The sequence below is a fragment of the Salmo trutta genome, chromosome 21, assembly GCF_901001165.1.
Source record: "Salmo trutta chromosome 21, fSalTru1.1, whole genome shotgun sequence".
Lineage (NCBI taxonomy): Eukaryota > Metazoa > Chordata > Actinopteri > Salmoniformes > Salmonidae > Salmo > Salmo trutta.
In genome coordinates this window covers 17,581,340-17,599,002 of record NC_042977.1, presented here as the reverse complement: position 1 = coordinate 17,599,002, position 17,663 = coordinate 17,581,340, and the positions used below count along the sequence as shown (strand labels likewise).

At 43.7% G+C, this 17,663-nt stretch overlaps 1 protein-coding gene across 4 annotated transcripts; it reads right to left on the bottom strand.

Moving 5' to 3' along the window:
* Positions 1-346: 346 nt before the first annotated feature.
* On the bottom strand, positions 347-10,644 carry fam131aa (family with sequence similarity 131 member Aa). Of its 4 annotated transcripts, none has more exons than XM_029704619.1 (5): positions 10,165-10,644; positions 3,088-3,196; positions 2,602-2,787; positions 1,723-1,857; positions 347-1,305 (listed from the first exon to the last, which is right to left on the bottom strand). In XM_029704619.1, the coding sequence occupies exons 2-5, from the start codon at positions 3,173-3,175 to the stop codon at positions 809-811; spliced, it is 906 nt and encodes a 301-aa protein (XP_029560479.1). In that variant the 5' UTR covers positions 3,176-3,196; positions 10,165-10,644; the 3' UTR covers positions 347-808. The 4 variants fall into 4 exon arrangements, with proteins under 4 accessions (XP_029560479.1, XP_029560478.1, XP_029560480.1 ...); XM_029704618.1 differs by having other exon boundaries at positions 10,177-10,643; XM_029704620.1 differs by lacking the exon at positions 10,165-10,644 and adding an exon at positions 9,778-9,897.
* Positions 10,645-17,663: the final 7,019 nt, after the last annotated feature.

Sequence of the window (17,663 nt, the reverse complement as noted above, 5' to 3'; positions counted from 1 at the left end):
TTAACAGCGCATCTAGTTAAGCAATAAGTCTGTAGTTTCTCCCTTTATATGGCCCCGGCCTGTATATGGTTTGTACATATGAAAATACATTATGACGGAAATCTACGCATTGTACATAGGAGAATATGCATTTGAGATCAACAGCCATTGTTATTTTTCAGAAAACATACTAATTGTTTTTTGTACATTAAATTTCAACAAAACTTTGAGATGTAAATCTGTTTTTCAAAACTTGTTTATTCTGTGTGTGTGTGTGTGTGGGGGGGGGGGGGGGGGGGGGGGGGGGGGTCTTTTCCTTCTTGTCTCATATCAGAGATGGGTGAAATGATCAAACGGTGAAAATCTATTTTAAAAAATCATGTTTTATTCATCCAGGACAAACCCCATTACTTGACTTCACATCATGGCCCTGGGAAAACACTACGATAACAATCCATAGAAAAGCAGTGAGATAACAACATAAAACCTCTCCGTTTGAACAACACAGAACTCGAGAATCGAGTTTCAACTCTCAAATACAGCGCAACATCAGCAAAGAAATGGCAAGGAGGTGAAAAAGAAGAGAAAGAGGGAAAAAACAGGGTGCAGGGTAGAGGAAGCAGGGACAGACAAGCCGAGAAAAGAAAGGAAGGAAGAATTGGAGGAAAGAAAGAGAAACAGGAGGAAGGAAGGAAAGAAGGATGGAAGATGGGTAAAGGCTAGCCGTCACTAAGTTACATATCTAAGAGTGGACAGACTATCCAAGGGGAACACCTACAAGATGAAAAAAACCACAACATCCAATGCTCCCTCTTTTCTTCTCCACCTCCTACTCTTCCTCATCGAATGACGCCACTCCCGACGAGCGTCTGTCGGAGAAGAAGCTTCTCTGGCTCTGGCAGGAGTGCCACTCTCCACCTTCCTGAAACACACTCCCTTCTTCGTCCTCCTCTTCCTCTTCCTCCTCTCCAAGAGACTCAGAGTGAGAGGTTGAATAGCAGGAGTCAAACCTACTGCTTCTGATTCTCGGCCTCCAGTCAGGCTTGTGGACGATACAGACACCCCCAGCGGTCTCTAGCTGTGGTACAGGCTGATCCTCACCATCCAATAGTTCCCCCTCTCTGGGGAATGGGCTAGCCCGGTCACTCTCTAGAATAGGCCGGTCGTTTTGCTGTGGAGACGGGTCATTCTGAGATGTGGGCCTATCACAGTGCAGGCTGTTGCTGCTAGAGCCAACGGGAATGGTTGAGCTGATAGGTAGAACTTTAACGCTGCCAATCTCAGCCTGGAATGACACTCGGGGCTCGTGACTGGACGTCGCAGTGTCTGAGGGAGGAGCAAAGAGTCAGAACACCTGGAGATGGATGAGAAGAGAGAGATGGAGGGATGAGAAGAGGACGAGTGATGGACAGGGAAGGAAAGAAAGAAGAGAGTGAGGGATATTGGGGCATAGCACCGAGTCTAGGGGCTCTGTTCAATCTGTAAAACTGATGCGTTACAGATTCTGCAATAGAAATTTAAAGGTAATTTCCGATTAAGCCGGCATATACAGTGTTTACCGTGAACGCAGTCTCCACTAAAGCAGGAACATTGCCTTTAAATTTCAATCACGCTGTAACGCTGAATTTCCACGATGCGGATTGAATAGAGCCCTAGCTGGAAATGTTGATCGAAACACACATGATGAGATGCATGACATAGATATTGGGTGTACTTCTGTGCAAAGTGGGTGTATGTGTTTACCTGAGCGGGTAGAGAGTGTGAGTGTGTTTCTGTTGTTCTGGAGGAACTCTTTGTCAGCTTCTTCCTCATCATCATCATCCACAGAAGCCCAGGCTTTCAGCTTTGCCTCAGCGATAGCAAACTGCTCTGCCACTCCTGGAAATGGACACAAAAACAAATAGGACAAATATAAACACACACACACAGGCTAAAAACAGGACTGTTTATTTTCACCCAAAAAAAACCTTACAGCACACATCAAGCACGGGAGAAAGTGGGACACAGACAGACAGACAGAGTTGTCTCAGAAATCATTAGAAAGTGAACAGGGGAGAGGCTGTATCACCATGGGGACAGTGAAGTGACAGTTGGAGGAGTCTCTAATTGGCTACCATCTGCTGGGCTCTCATAGGACAGGCCGTCATTGCTTAGGTGACGCAGGAGGGGCACAGATCTGAGCTGTGACATATGCAGGGGTTAGAGAGGAGCCGTGGAACAGGTGTAGGGATGAGAGGGGGGGGGTCAAGACCACACACAAGTACGTACGAACGTACGCACGCACGCAAACACATGGTGGTGGTCCACTTTACTTTTGATCCAATTGACCCACAAATCTTCAGCATGGACGTCATATGCTAATGACTGAAATCCACAGAGTAAAGTACTGTACAGAGGACATATTCCTGATACGATCCTATCTGAACCATTGGTTATTAAACACCATTGACTGCAGAATGAGTTGGATAATAGAAACAGAAGGTGTATACATCCTCTTGAAAAAGAAACTAAAAGAGATAAGCTGAGATAAGATATATTCAAAAAGGACAACATTCAATTGCTATAAATTGGTGTGTATCAGCGGCTCTACTTTACTGGCTAAGTTGGTGGAGGGACACGCACCTGCGGCGAAGCGCGCCTCCTGTTCTCCCTCAGTGAGGTGGCAGTATGAGTTGAAGTGTGTGTGGAGGGGGTCCGTGGGGGAGTCTGTGGGTTTGGGCCAACCCTTCCACTCTATGAGGTGGGCGACCCTGCCACCCTGCAGGGACGTGGGCTTGGTCACATGGTCCTTCATCGCCTGGGATATGCCTGGAGAGAGAGAAGTAGGAGGGCTGGGTTAAAGAGAGTGTGTGACCTCTAAAAATGATGGGTCCTGGGTCCTTCAATCTGTAGTGCTGAAGATCAGCACTATAGCGCCATTGAAATGTAAGGGTAATTTCCGATTGTGCCGACATATGCAGCCTTTACCGTGAATGCAGTCTCCATGAACGCGGGAACATTGCCTTTAAATTTATATTGCGCTCCAGCGCAGGTCTTCAGCGCTATGGATTGAATCGAGCCCTAAGTTTGCGCGGTGTGTGTGTGTGTGTGTGTCTTTCTGTCCCTTACCATTTAAGGAGGATCTGGCCAGAGCAGCAATCTCCTGGATGCTGACTGCCTTTCTTGTGTCTGAAGATTTTCTTGACTTGGGGATCATTTCAGCGTCCTCAAATTTTACCTGGGAAAAAAAAGCAGTCATGCTCAGTATGTCACTTACAGCACTTAAGTGTTTTCTATATTAATGTTGCAGGCCAGGGATGGACAACTTTGATGGGGGTGGGGGCCACAAAACATCTGAACTCATCATGGTGGGCGGCAGGGGCTCGTGATCCTGCGTACCCACCCACATCCATGCCCCCACCATGTGAACAAAACATTTTAGCGGCTTCTCTCTTGACAGTGCAAATCTATAGATTTTGACATTTGTCTTTGGAAAATTGTGAAATATTATAACTAATTTCATGCAATTGTACTTATTTTACCATGGGGCGGAGAGAATATTTTCAGTTTTACAGCTTATTTCCTGCAAATCTACCATTTTGCCATTTGTCTTTGGAAGATTTTGAAATGTTATAACTGCAGTTTTTAATAGGATATCAGAGTGAGAGTGACAAACAAAATCAACCGGGGCCAGGTTGGTAATTTGACCATGAATACTACAAGTTTAGATAGCTGGCAGCTAGACTAATTTACCAAATATTAGCTGACATGGGCTAATTAAGTGAATGTCAGTGACTGACGTAACAAGAGAAAAACTGCTGATGCACAACCACATTTTGAAATTGCACCTTGTACATTCCACTATTCTAACTTTCAACAGTAAGTTGTGATCTTGACTGAGTTCCTAAAAAATATATATACGCAATGATGTTAAGATGGCGCCGAAGAGGATGGCTGACGTTTTACATGCCGTAAACCAATTGTGCTATTTTGTAAAAAAAAATTGCGTTCTTTGTAACTTATTTTTTTACTTATTTTGTACATAATGTTGCTGCTACCGTCTCTTATGACCGAAAATAACTTCTGGACATCACCATGAACTGGAAGAAGCTTTTTCCTTTAACGAGTCCGACGAGAAAGATATACTGCTCTCCCGGGAACAGGCCCAGATCCCCGTCATTTGCGTGAAGAAAAGACGGAGGAAAAGAGGACGCAGATCAGGCTGCCTTCTGAGAATCCGTAGGCGAGCAAGTAAACTCCCACTGCCATCAATTCTACTTTTTAACATGCAATCATTGGAAAATAAAATTGATGACCTACATCTACAATTATCCTACCAACAGGACATTAAGAACTAATATCTTATGTTTCACCGAGTCGTGGCTGAACGACAACACGGATAATATAGAGCTGGAGGAATTTCAATGCACCGGCAGAACAGAGAAGCTACGTCCGGTAAAACGAGGGGTGGGGGTGTGTGTCTTTTTGTCAATAACAGCTGGTATGCGATTTCTAATGGTATGCGATGTTTAAAGAAGTCTTGAGGTATCGCTCGCCTGAGGTAGAGTACCTTATGATAAGCTGTAGACCACACTATCTACAAAGAGAGTTCTCATCTATATTATTAATAGCAGTCTATTTCCCATCACAGACCAATGCTGGCAATAAGACCGCTCTCAACCAACTCTATAAGGCCATAAGCAAACAAGAAAATGCTCACCCAGAAGCGGCACTCCTAGTGGCCGAGGACTTTAATGCAGGCAAACTTAAATCAGTTTTACCTAATTTTTACCAGCATGTCACATGTGCAACCAGAGAAAAAAACTCTAGACCACCTTTACTCCACACACAGAGATGTATACAAAGCTCTCCACCGCCCTCCATTTGGCAAATCTGACCATAATTCTATCCTCCTGATTCCTGCTTGCAAGCAAAAACTAAAGCAGGAAGTACCAGTGACTCGCTCAATACGGAAGTGGTTAGATGACGCGGATGCTATGCTACAGGACTGTTTTGCTAGCACAGACTGGAATATGTTCTGGGATTCATCCAATGGCATTGAGGAGTATACCATCTCAGTCATCGGCTTCATCAATAAGTGAGTGCATCAACGACGTCATCCCCACAGTGATCATATGTACATTTCCCAACCAGAAGCCATGGATTACAGGAAACATCCTCATCAAGCTAAAGGCTAGAGCTGCCGCTTTCAAGGAGTGGGACACTAATCCGGATGCATATAAGAAATCCCGCTATGCCCTCAGACGAACCATCAAACAAGCAAAGCGTCAATACAAGATTAAGATTGAATCCTACTACTCTGACGCTCGTCAGATGTGGCAGAGCTTCAAAACTATTACAGACTACAAAGGGAAACCCAGACGTGAGCTGCCCAGTGACGCTAGCCTACCAGATGAGCTAAATGCCTTTTATGTTCACTTTGAGGCAAGCAACACTGAAGCATGCACGAGAGCACCAGCTGTTCTGGATGACTACTCTCGGTAGCCGATGTGAGCAAGACCTTTCAACAGATCAACATTCACAAAGCGGGTCCAGATGGATTACCAGGACGTATACTCAAAGCATGCGCTGACCAACTGGCAAGTGTCTTCACTGACATTTTCAACCTCTCCCTGACTGAGTCTGTAATACCTACATGTTTCAAGCAGACCACCATAGTCCCTGTGCCAAAGGAAGCAAAGGTAACCCGCCTAAATGATTACCACCCTGTAGCACTCACGTCTGTAGCCATGAACTGCTTTGAAAGGCTGCTCATGGCTCACATCAACAACATCCTCACGGATACCCTAGACCCACTCCATTCACATACCGCCCCAACAGATCACACAATCTCAATCACACTCCACACTGCCCTTTCCCACCTGGACAAAAGGAACACCTATGTGAGAATGCTGTTCAATGACTACAGCTCAGCGTTCAACACCATAGCACCCACGAAGCTCATCACTAAGCTAAGGACCCTGGGATTAAACACCTCCCTCTGCAACTGGATACTGGACTTCCTGAAGGGCCTCCCCAAGGTGGTAAGGGTAGGCAACAACACGTCTGCCACGCTGATCCTCAACACTGGGGCCCCTCAGGGGTGTGTACTTAGTCCCCTCCTGTACTCCCTGTTCACCCACGACTGCGTGGCCAAACACGACTCCAACACCATCATTAAGTTTGCTGACGACACAACAGTGGTAGGCCTGATCACTGACAACGATGAGACAGCCTATAGGGAGGAGGTCAGAGAACTGGCAGTGTGGTGCCAGGACAACATCCTCTTCCCCAATGTGAGCAAGACAAAGGAGCTGATTGTGGAGCACAGGAAAAGGCGAGCCAAACAGGCCCCCATTATCATCAACGGGGCTGTAGTGGAGCGGGTTGAGAGTTTCAAGTTCCTTGGTGTCCACATCACCACCGATCTATCACAATCTATCAAACATTCCAAGACAGTCGTGAAGAGGGCACGACAAAACCTTTTCCCCCTCAGGAGACTGAAAAGATTTGGCATGGGTCCCCAGATCTTCAAAAAGTTATACAGCTGCACCATCAAGACCATCCTGACCGGTTGCATCACCGCCTGGAATGGCAACTGCTCGGCACTACAGAGGGTAGTGCGAATGGCCCAGTACATCACTGGGGCCAAGCTTCCTGCAATCCAGGACCTATATAATGAGCAGTGTCAGAGGAAAGCCCATAAAATTGTCAGACGGCAAGCAGTACTAGAGCATCCAGTCTAGGACCAAAAGGCTCCTTAACAGCTTTTACCACCAAGCCATAAGACTGCTGAACAATTAATCAAATGGCCACCAGACTATTACATTGACCCCCCACCCCCCATTTGTCTTGTACACTGCTGCTACTCACTGTTTATTATCTATGCATAGTCACTTCACCCCTACCTACAAGTACAAATGACCTCTAACCTGTACCCCGCAGCCTGACTCTGTACCGGTACCCCCAGTATATAGCCTCGTTATTGTTATGTTATTGTGTTACTTTTTATTATTTTTTGCTTTAGTTTATTTGGTAAATATTTTCTTAACTCTTCTTGAACTGCACTGTTGGTTAAGGGCTTGTAAGTAAGCATTTCACGGTAAGGTCTACACTTGCTGTATTCGGCGCATGTGACAAATAAAGCTTGATTTGACTTAATTTGTATATATTTGTCTTTGGAAATGTATCCATGGGCCTACAAAAGGTTGGACGCGGGCCGCCAGTTGCCCATCCCTGTTGCAGGCTAATGGACTCAAATGTTGCTCAGAGCCCAGTATGATATCATGAAATCGATTATACAATTATGTCATGTCTTTTATGAAGCAGCGGACAATGGCGCATCATGTGCGTGAGAATGGCGAAAAGACCAGACAATCCTGTGTGCGTTTCAGCACGTGGACAGCAATCGCTCCTCAAAGCGTATGATGGCGCAGGAGTTCCATGACTTTGCATTAACCATTTAAAACAGTTAAAATATATTTACATATTGCCTCAATGATAGTGTATTTTACAAGCAAGCAGTAGGCTATGCACGTTGTTGCATGTTGTAAGAAAGTAGGGTCCATCATAATTTGTGGTCAACTAACAGTAACACCTATGAAAAAGCGCTGCCTTTCTCCATGAAGGAACCATGGAATCGTTGGTACGAAGTCTGCAAAGGATGACTCCACCCTACCTCCTCTCGTTGTCGCCCCCCTCTTCGCCCCCCTCTTTCTCCTCCACGAAAAGTCAACCACATATTGGACATGAAGAGACGGCGTATCACCACCGAACAAGACAACGCATGAATCAACCCCACAGCTTGGCTCTGTGAGTTTTAACGCTGCTAATGACTATACTGCCGCGACAGATGCCAAAGAAACGGTAAGCCGGTGAAACCATTTGTCTCAAACGGTTAAACTTGAGGGAGCCCAAGAGACCGGACAAACATATGGGCTGAGGCAAGCTCAATGGGCTACTGCTGTGTAAGCAGCTCGCAACCCCCTATCTGCTCAACTTGTTGTGAAAGGCCACGATCCCCATTAAAATAGAGATGCACGTGTGCGTCTGGAGTCAGGGGGTCAGCGATTTTAGCCTCCTTTATTTATACTTCAATAACAAAGTTGTTATTTGGTGCACAGTCCAATACAAAACAGAGGGCTCTGGGCTACACAAGTTGATAATTATTTGTCCCTCTAGCTCTAGGTGCAACAGGTTGAACATGAGACAAGGTCACCGACAATGATGACGAGCTTTATTGGCCCTGGGGGACAAAGAAGACTTTAGGAATTGGCTGGAAATCAGTCGGCCCTAAAGTAGGCTACACGTGGTTGACATGACCACGCTAATACCAGACATTCCTAAGCAGATTTGTGCTTAAACAGCTAACAGGAAAGCTGCCACTTTTGAGACCATGGCACGCACAGATGCACTGTATAATGACATTCATGCTGACAATATGTGGGTCAAATACAAAGTGGACCAAGACTACCATGTTTAGGAATCTCTCTCTCTCTCTCTCTCTCTCTCTCTCTCTCTCACACACACACATTGTGGGGACAAGAAGTTCTCACAAGAATGGTAAAACAAGGACAATTCCGACATGTGGGGACATTTCGCAGGTCCTCACAAGGAAAAGGGCTATTTTAGGCTTAAGGGTTAGATTTAGGGTTAAAGTTAGGGATTTGGGGTTAAGGTTAGGAGTTAGGGAAAATAGGATTTTGATTGGGAATACATTTGTTGGTCCCCACAAGGATAGTAAAACAAAAGTGTGTGTATATGTGTACACGTTTTACTATACTTGTGAGTACCAGAAGTCTTCACAAGAATAGTAAACCAACTAAAATTGTGAGGACATTTTGCTTGTTATCACTTGTAAAAAGGCTATTTTAGTTAGTGTTGATTTAGGGTTACAATTTGGTTTAGGGTTTAGGTTTTGAGTTATGTTTAGGGTTAGGGGTTAAGGTTAGTGTTAGGTGTTAAGGAAAATAGGATTTTGAAAAGTAATACATTATTGGTCCTCAAAAAGTCCTTACATGTATAGTAACTGTCGTTCTGCCCCTGATCAAGGTAGTTAACCCACTGTTCCTAGGCCGTCATTGAAAATAAGAATGTGTTCTTAACTGACTTGCCTAGTTAAATAAAGGTAAAATAAAAAATAAAAATTGTAAGTGTGTATGTGTGTGCGTGTGTATGGGCCTATATAGGGCCTAAATATAGAACTTAAAGGCAAAATGATGAAATGGAGCATTCAAACAAATAACCTAATAGAAAAACATGCATGACTGTCCTTGTTGTTAGGCAACAGCACCACTCTTTTAAAGGGGATTACATGTATTCTTGGATAAACATGAGCCTAGCCATATGGTCGACTTGGCATAGAGTAAGCAGCAGGGAAAGATGGTTGTATGCGACCTCCCACGCGTCTTTTCAGCACAGGGACAGCTCAATGTAGGCTAATTCCATCCATGCTATTGTTTCCTTGGGTTCGATCGTGCTAAAGACTGTATTGCTTTATTTAACCATGCAGATAAATCATTGAGAAGACATTCTCTTTTACAATAAGGACCTATTGTAGGGTAGCCCTGGAACCCACATTTCTATAGCTCAATAGGTAATATGTCATATATTCTGTTGTGTTTGGAAATCATACTAGCAAACACGGTCGTTATAGTGCTATTATAATAATTCCATAGTATGGAATAGGGGATAGATATGCTCTATATTTGACCCTTGGACTACTTTTCTCTTTGACACCTCGAGGTGTGTTTTATCTACCGTAGACCTACCATAGAAAGGGATAAATAAGCATGCTGTCTCTGAGTAGAATTGATTTACCGTGAGGGCCCCTGCCAGATACCTGCCTGTTCACCGGTGACGTGACATGGCCGTTAACAAAGAACGAGACCGACAGCGGACATCATACTGTGATTGATGGCACGGTAATTGCCAGGAGAAATAAATAACGCCGGTGCCGGTAGCGGTGTATACGGTGTGGCTCGAGCAGAGGATGCGGCATGTCTCCAAGCAACAGGAAACAACATCTGCATATCAATGACCCTGACTCGGGAGAGGGCTTAGTAACGGGCTCCGGTTAACGTTACAGAGACTGCCGCATTGTCATAAAAAGACAATTAAAAGGGATAGCAAGCATGTCGATCGGTAAACAAAATACAGGACTTTATTTAGGGAATAAAGGCATGCAAATAAATGTCGGTCACCCACATTGGCACCTACCTGTAAACCGAATAGGGGTTGCGGCACCGTCGAGCGTCGCACATGATCACAATGAGCTTGTCTCAAATCCCATTAACAGATGCTACGGTGGTGTTGTTATTTCCCACGGTTTTTAAATGACTTCTCTTGTAGCCTAGCACAAAACGCCCGGCTTTCACACTTCAAGCCTCAGGTTGTCGCCCCGCGATATGGGCTGCTTTAGTCTACCTATATGCGCTCTGTCCAAATTGTTGGCACACGTCATCGGCGAAAGGCGGTGTCGTAACTAAATCTGTCCCCCTCCATCCAATTCTCTTCCCTCATTTGAAAACATGTTGCGAAATATTTTTGGGAAACTATTACTGGTCTGTTGTCTGTTAATGTAGACTACGTAGTTGACATCATCTAATTGGATACTAAAATTAAAACTAATTTTAGGCTATCGCTTTTATAACCAACAAACCTGTACATCTGATGGTTAATCAATGAAAAAAATCCCTTCACCGGGACCCGGACGATCACAGAGGGGTAACAAATCAAATATAACATTTTATTTGGCACATGCGCCGAATACAACAAGTGTAGACTTTACCATGAAATGCTTACTTATGAGCCCTTTCCCCACAATGCAGTGTTAAAAAGTTAGAAACATTAGCAAAATAAACAATGAACTAGTAACACAATAAAGTAACAATAATGAGGCTACTATATACAAGGAATAGGTACCGAGTCAATGTGCAGTGTGTGGGTGTGTTTTGTCTATGTATGTGTTTTAGATTTTTTGATTTATTAGGATCCCCATTAGCCGATGCCAATGGCGACAGCTAGTCTTACTGTGGTCCAACAAATAACGAAAAAGTCATTACAATTGACATACATTTAAAAATATTAACATGTAGTGTGTGTGTGCATCTATCAGTTACACATACATGGCAGTACATACAGTTGAAGTCGGAAGTTTACATACACCTTAGCCAAATACACTTAAACTCAGTTTTTTCACAATTCCTGACATTTAATCCTAGTAAAAATTCCCTGTCTTAGGTCAGTTAGGATCACCACTTTATTTTAAGAATGTGAAATGTCAGAATAATAGTAGAGAGAATTATTCATTTCATCTTCTATTTCTTTCATCACATTCCCAGTGGGTCAGAAGTTTACATACACTCAATTAGTATTTGGTAGCATTGCCTTTAAACTGTTTAACTTGGGTCAAACGTTCAGGGTAGCCTTCCACAAGCTTCCCACAATAAGTTGGGTGAATTTTGGCCCATTCCTCCTGACAGAGCTGGTGTAACTGAGTCAGGTTTGTAGGCCTCCATGCTCGCACACACTTTTTCAGTTCTGCCCACAAATTTTCTATGGGATTGAGGTCAGGGCTTGTGATGGCCACTCCAATACCTTGACCTTGTTGTCATTAAGCCAGTTTGCCACAACTTTGGAAGTATGCTTGGGGTCATTGTCCATTTGGAAGACCCATTTGCAACCAAGCTTTACCTTCCTGACTGATGTCTTGAGATGTTGCTTCAATATATCCACATAATTTTCCTGCCTCATGATGGCATCTATTTTGTGAAGTGCACCAGTCCCTCCTGCAGCAAAGCACCCCCACAACATGTTGCTGCCACCCCCGTGCTTCACGGTTGGGATGGTGTTCTTCGGCTTGCAAGCTTCCACCTTTTTCCTCCAAACATAACAATGGTCATTATGGCCAAACAGTTATATTTTTGTTTCATCAGACCAGAGGACATTTCTCCAAAAAATACGATCTTCGTCCCCATGTGCAGTTGCCAACCGTAGTCTGGCTTTTTTGGAGCAGTGGCTTCTTCCTTGCTGAGCGGCCTTTCAGGTTATGTCGACGTAGGACTCGTTTTACTGTGGATATAGATACTTTTGTACCTGTTTCCTCCAGCATCTTCACAAGGTCCATTGCTGTTGTTCTGGGATTGATTTGCACTTTTCGCACCAAAGTACGTTCATCTCTAGGAGACAGAACGCGTCTCCTTCCTGAGCGGTATGACGGCTGCGTGGTCCCATGGTGTTTATACTTGCGTACTATTGTTTGTACAGATGAACTTGGTACCTTCAGGTGTTTGGAAATTGCTCCCAAGGATGAACCAGACTTGTGTAGGTCTACAATTTTTTTCTGATGTCTTGGCTGATTTCTTGTGATTTTCCCATGATGTCAAGCAAAGAGGCACTGAGTTTGATGGTAGGCCTTAAAATACATCCACAGGTACACCTCCATTTGACTCAAATTATGTCAATTAGACTATCAGAAGCTTCTAAAGCCATAACATCATTTTCTGGAATTTTCCAAGCTGTTAAAAGCCACAGTCGACTTAATGCATGTAAACTTCTGACCCACTGGAAATAATCTGTCTGTAAACAATTGTTGGAACAATTACTTGTGTCATGCACAAAGTAGATGTCCTAACCAACTTGCCAAAACTATAGTTTGTTAACAAGAAATTTGTGGAGTGGTTGAAAAACTAGTTTTAATGACTCCAACCTAAGTGTATGTAAACTTCCGACTTTAACTGTACACACAACAAGTAGGTGACATGGGGGAGAGGCGTTGTGCCGTGAGGTGTTGCTTTATTTATTCTTTGAAACTAGGTTTGCTGTTCACTTGCACTATGTAAGATGGAAGGGAGTTATATGTTCTCATGGCTCTGTATAATACTGTACATTTCTTTGAATTTGTTCTGGACCTGGGGACTGTGAAAAGACCCCTGGTACCATGTCTGGTGGGGTAAGTGTGTGTGTGTGTGTCAGGGCTGTGCGTAAGTTGACTATGCAAACAATTTGGAATTCCCAACACATTGTTTCTAATAGAAAGTCTTTCCTCAACTCTTAGCCAAGAGAGACTGGCATGCATAGTATTAATTTTAGCCTTCTGATTACAATGAAGAGCAAGACGTGCCGCTCTGCTCTGGGCAAGCTGCAGCTTTACTAGAACTTTCTTTGCAGCACTTGACCACATGACCGGACAATAATCAATATAAGATAAAACTAGAGCCTGCAGGACTTGCTTTGTGGAGTGTGGTGTCAACAAAGCAGAGCATATCTTTATTACAGACAGACCTCACCCCATCTTTACAACCTTTGAATCTATATGTGTTGATCATGACAGTTTACACTCTAAGGTAAGACCAAGTTATTTAGTCTCCTCAACTTGTTCAACAGCCACACCATTCCTTACCAGATTCAGCTGAGGTCTAGAACTTACCGAATGATTGGTACCAAATACAATGCTTTTAGTATTAGAAATGTTCAGGACCAGTTTCTTACTGGCCACACATTTGAAAACAGACTGCAACTCTTTGATAAGGGTTTTAGTGACTTCATTAGCGCTGGTTGCTGATGTGTATATGGTTGAATCATCAGCTTACATGGACACACATGGTTTGTTTAATTCCAGTGGCAGGTCATTGGTAAAAATAGAAAGGGGTAGAGGGCCTAGAGAGCTGCTCTGCGGTACACCACCATTTACATGTTTGATATTAGAGAAGCTTCCATTAAAGAAAACCCTCCAAGATCTATTAGATAGACTGAGGTTGAAAAGCCATAACACATACATTTTCTCAACAACAGGTTGTTGGGCTCCCGAGTGGCGCAGCGGTCTAAGTAACTGCATCGCAGTACAAGAGGTGCCACTGCAGTCCCTGGTTTGAATCCAGGCTGCATCACATCTGGCTGTGATCGGGAGTACCATATGGCGGTGCACTATTGGCCCAGTGTCGTCCGGGTTTGGCTGGGATAGGCCGTCATTGTAAATAAGAATTTGTTCTTAACTGACTTGCCTAGTTAAATAAAAATAAATAAATGGTCAAACATATCAAGGCTGCAACAATCATCAGTCAATTGTGTCAGTGCAGTACATGTTGAGTGCCCTTCTCTATAAGCATGCTGAAAGTCTGTGGTTGATTTGTTTACAGAGAAATTGTATTTGGTCAAACCCAATTTTTCCCAACAGTTTGCTTAGAGCTGGCAGCAAGCTGATAGGTCTGCTGTTAGAAACAGTAAAGGCCGCTTTACCACTCTTGGGTAGCGGAATGACTTTGGCTTCCCTCCAGGCATGAGGACAAAGACATTCCTCTAGGTTCAGATTAAAGATATGACAGATAGGAGTGGCTATAGAGTCAGCTACCATCCTCAGTAGCTTTCCATCTAAGTTGTCAATGCCAGGAGGGTTGTCATTATAGATCAATAATAATTTTGGCCTCTCCCACACTAACTTTACAAAATTCAAACTTGCAGCGCTTTTCTTTCATTATTTGTTTTTTAATGCATGCGTGCAATGGCTCACTGTTCATTGTTGGCATTTCCTGCGTAAGTTAGCCAATAATTGCCAACAACAGATGGTTTTGAATTGAATAAGCCATCGGATTCTATGAAAGATGGAGATGAATGTGTTTCTGCCCATAATTTAATTTAAAGTACTCCAAAGTTTTTTAAATCATTGATCTTGGCTTCATATTACAGTTTCGTCTTTTTGTTGAGTTCAGTCACATCATTTCTCAATTTACAGTAATTCAGCCAGTCAGATGTGCAGCTAGACTTAAATTCATCAAGTGCAGTGTCTGGATGCTCCTTATTAATCACATCAGACCAACAAATATTTTTAACATCATCCACATAAGAGTCACAGCAAAATATTTTGTATGATCTCTTATACACAATTTTAGGCCCAGTTTATGGAATTTTGGCTTTCCTGAATATCCACTATATTGTGATCACTGCATCCAATGGGTACCGATGCAGCTTTAGAATAAAGTTCTTCATTACTAGTAAAAATGTGATCAATACATGTGGATGATCTTGTTCCTGTAGTGTTTGTAAACACCCTGGTAGGTTCATTAATAACCTGAACCAGATTACAGGCACTGGTTACAGTGAGAAGCTTTCTCTTGAGCGGACAGCTTGATGAAAACCATTCAATATTCAGGTCCCCATCACATACACTATCAAGCATTTCACACATATTATTTAGATACTGACTGTTAGCACTTGGTGGCCTATAGCAACACCCCAAAAGAAAAGGCTTTAGATGTGCCAAGTGAACCTGCAACCACAACACTTCAATAACACTTGACATAAGATCTTGTCTAAGCAATACAGGGATATGGCTCTAAATATATACAGCAACACCTCCCCCATAAGCATTCTGTCTCTTCTAGAGATGTTATATCCTTGTATTGCTACTGATGTATCATCAAATGAATTTTCAAAGTGAGTTTCAGAAATAGCTAATATACTGTATGAATGTAATCTGATGTTAGCAAGTTATTGATTTCATGAACCTTATTTACAAGGCTACATACTGTATATTAATATGGGCTATTTTCAGCCCTTTCCTGGGTATCTTATCAGAGATGGACATAATATATAAAACAGCAAACAAAGCTATACATTCCATTAATTAGTTGGTGTGCGTAAGTGTGTGTGTGTGTGTGTGTGTGCTGCGGGGTTAAAGCTACGAACACATAGGCTTGGTTCGCTCAGGATGTACAATAAACAGAGTAGCAGCAGCGTATGCAAAGAGTGGGAAAGTGTGTCTATGTGCGAGTGTTGGAGTGTCAGTGTAGTATGTGTGAGTTTCTGGGTAGAGTCCAGCGAGTGTGAATAGAGCCAGTGCAAGAGAGTCAGTGCAAAAAAAAGGGGTCACTGTAAATAGTCCAGGTAGCCACTTGATTAACTGTTCAGCAGTCTTATGGCTGATAGGTAGAAGCTGTTCAGGAGCCTTTTGCTCCCAGGCTTGGCACTCTGGTACCGCTTGCCATGCGGTAGCAGAGAGAACAGTCTATGACCATCAAACTCAGCTCTGGACCTCGAAGCCAGTTCCACTGCATTTGTTCGTTGTTCCCCTCTAATCAGGGACTGATTTAGACCTGGGACACCAGGTGGGTGAAATTAATTATCAGGTAGAAGAGAAAACCAGCAGGCTCCGGACCTCGTAAGGTAAGAGTTGAGTACCCCTGGTCTATGACTTGGGTGGCTGGAGTCTTAAAATGTTTAGGGTCTTCCTCTGACACCGCCTGGTACAGAGGTCCTGAATGGCAAGGAGCTCGGCCCCAGTGATGTACTGGGCCGTCTGCACTATCCTCTGTAGCGCCAAGCGGTCGGATGCCAAGCATTTTCCATACCAAGCAGTAATGCAGCCAGTCAATATGCTGTCAATGGTGCAGCTGTAAAACTTGTAAAATCTGAGGGCCCATGCCAAATATTTTCAGCCTGCTGAGGGGGAAGAGGTGTTGTCGTGCCATCTTCATGGCTGCGTTGGTGTATTTGGACCATGATAGGTCCTTAGTGAAGTGGACACCGACGAACTTGAAGTTCTCAACACGCTCCACTTCAGCCCGGTCGATGTGAACGAGGGCGTGCTCAGCCCTCCGTTTCCTGTTGTCCACGATACGTTATTTTGTCTCGCTGACGTTGCTGCCAGGTCTCTGACCTCCTCCCTATAGGCTGTCTCATCGCCATCAGTGATCAGGCCTACCACCGTCGTGTCGTTGGCAAACTTTATGATGGTGTTGGAGTCATGTGTGGCAACGCAATTATGGGTGAACAGGGAGTACAGAAGGGGACTAAGTACGCACCCCTGAGGGGCCCCCGTGTTTTGTGTCAGCGTGGCAGATGTGTTGTTGCCTAACCTCACCACCTGGGGACAGCCCATCAGGAAGTTCAGGATCCAGTTGCAGAGGGAGGTGTTCAGTCCCAGGCTCCTTAGCTTTGTGATGAGCTTGGAGAGCACTATGGAGTTGATCACTGAGCTGTAGTCAATTAACTAAAAGTCCTTGTCTGAGAGATTTACATGGTTACCAAAACATCACTGCAGGGTAAGCTTGCACGAAACATAACCCTTATTTAAGTGTATCTAAAATTCCAAGGGAAAAAAATGTATGGTGGGAAAATTATTGGAATCATTTCCCTGTTTGACAGCTAAGTTTTATGGGTATTACAACACCTCCACTATGTGGTTCTATAGACAGCTACGAAAATTATAAATGAAATTGGTAAATAGTACGGTTTACAGCTTATTATGAGGTATTCTAACTCAGGCAAGCAGAACCTCAAGACTTCCTTAATATTAGTGATTGTTAATAGCTGGTGCGCAAAGAGACACACCACCCCTCCTTGCGTTTACCCGACGCTACCGTTCTGTCCTGCCGATGTATAGAAAAAACAGAGCTAGATTTACATTTCCATGATCACATTGTTAGGATAGTCTTGAATGGAGATTGTCCAGTTTATTCTCCAGTGATTGCACATCCGCCAATAGAACGGAGGGTAGAGGCGGTTTATCCACTCGCCGACGTAGTCTCGTCCGGTATTCTACACGCCAGCCTCTAACGCCGCCTCTTCCCTTTTCGTGTGTCAAGGATTTGTGCCTGGTCTGGGATGAGCAGTATGTACGACTCATTAAAGTAGAAATCCTCATCCTAACAGTGCCTGAATTGCACATGGACACCTGTTTAAATTCATAAATGTTCACATGACATAAG

What these genes read in the sequence shown, in the direction of transcription:
- fam131aa (XM_029704617.1), bottom strand. Translation starts at nt 7,708, where the DNA reads ATGTCCAATATGTGGTTGACTTTTCGTGGAGGAGAAAGAGGGGGGCGA. An exon ending in GGGGGCGACAACGAGAGGAG is followed by an intron (nt 3,197 to 7,636) that starts GTAGGGTGGAGT and finishes TTTTTTTCCCAG; the next exon opens with GTAAAATTTGAGGACGCTGA. An exon ending in GGCCAGATCCTCCTTAAATG is followed by an intron (nt 2,788 to 3,087) that starts GTAAGGGACAGA and finishes CTCTCTCTCCAG; the next exon opens with GCATATCCCAGGCGATGAAG.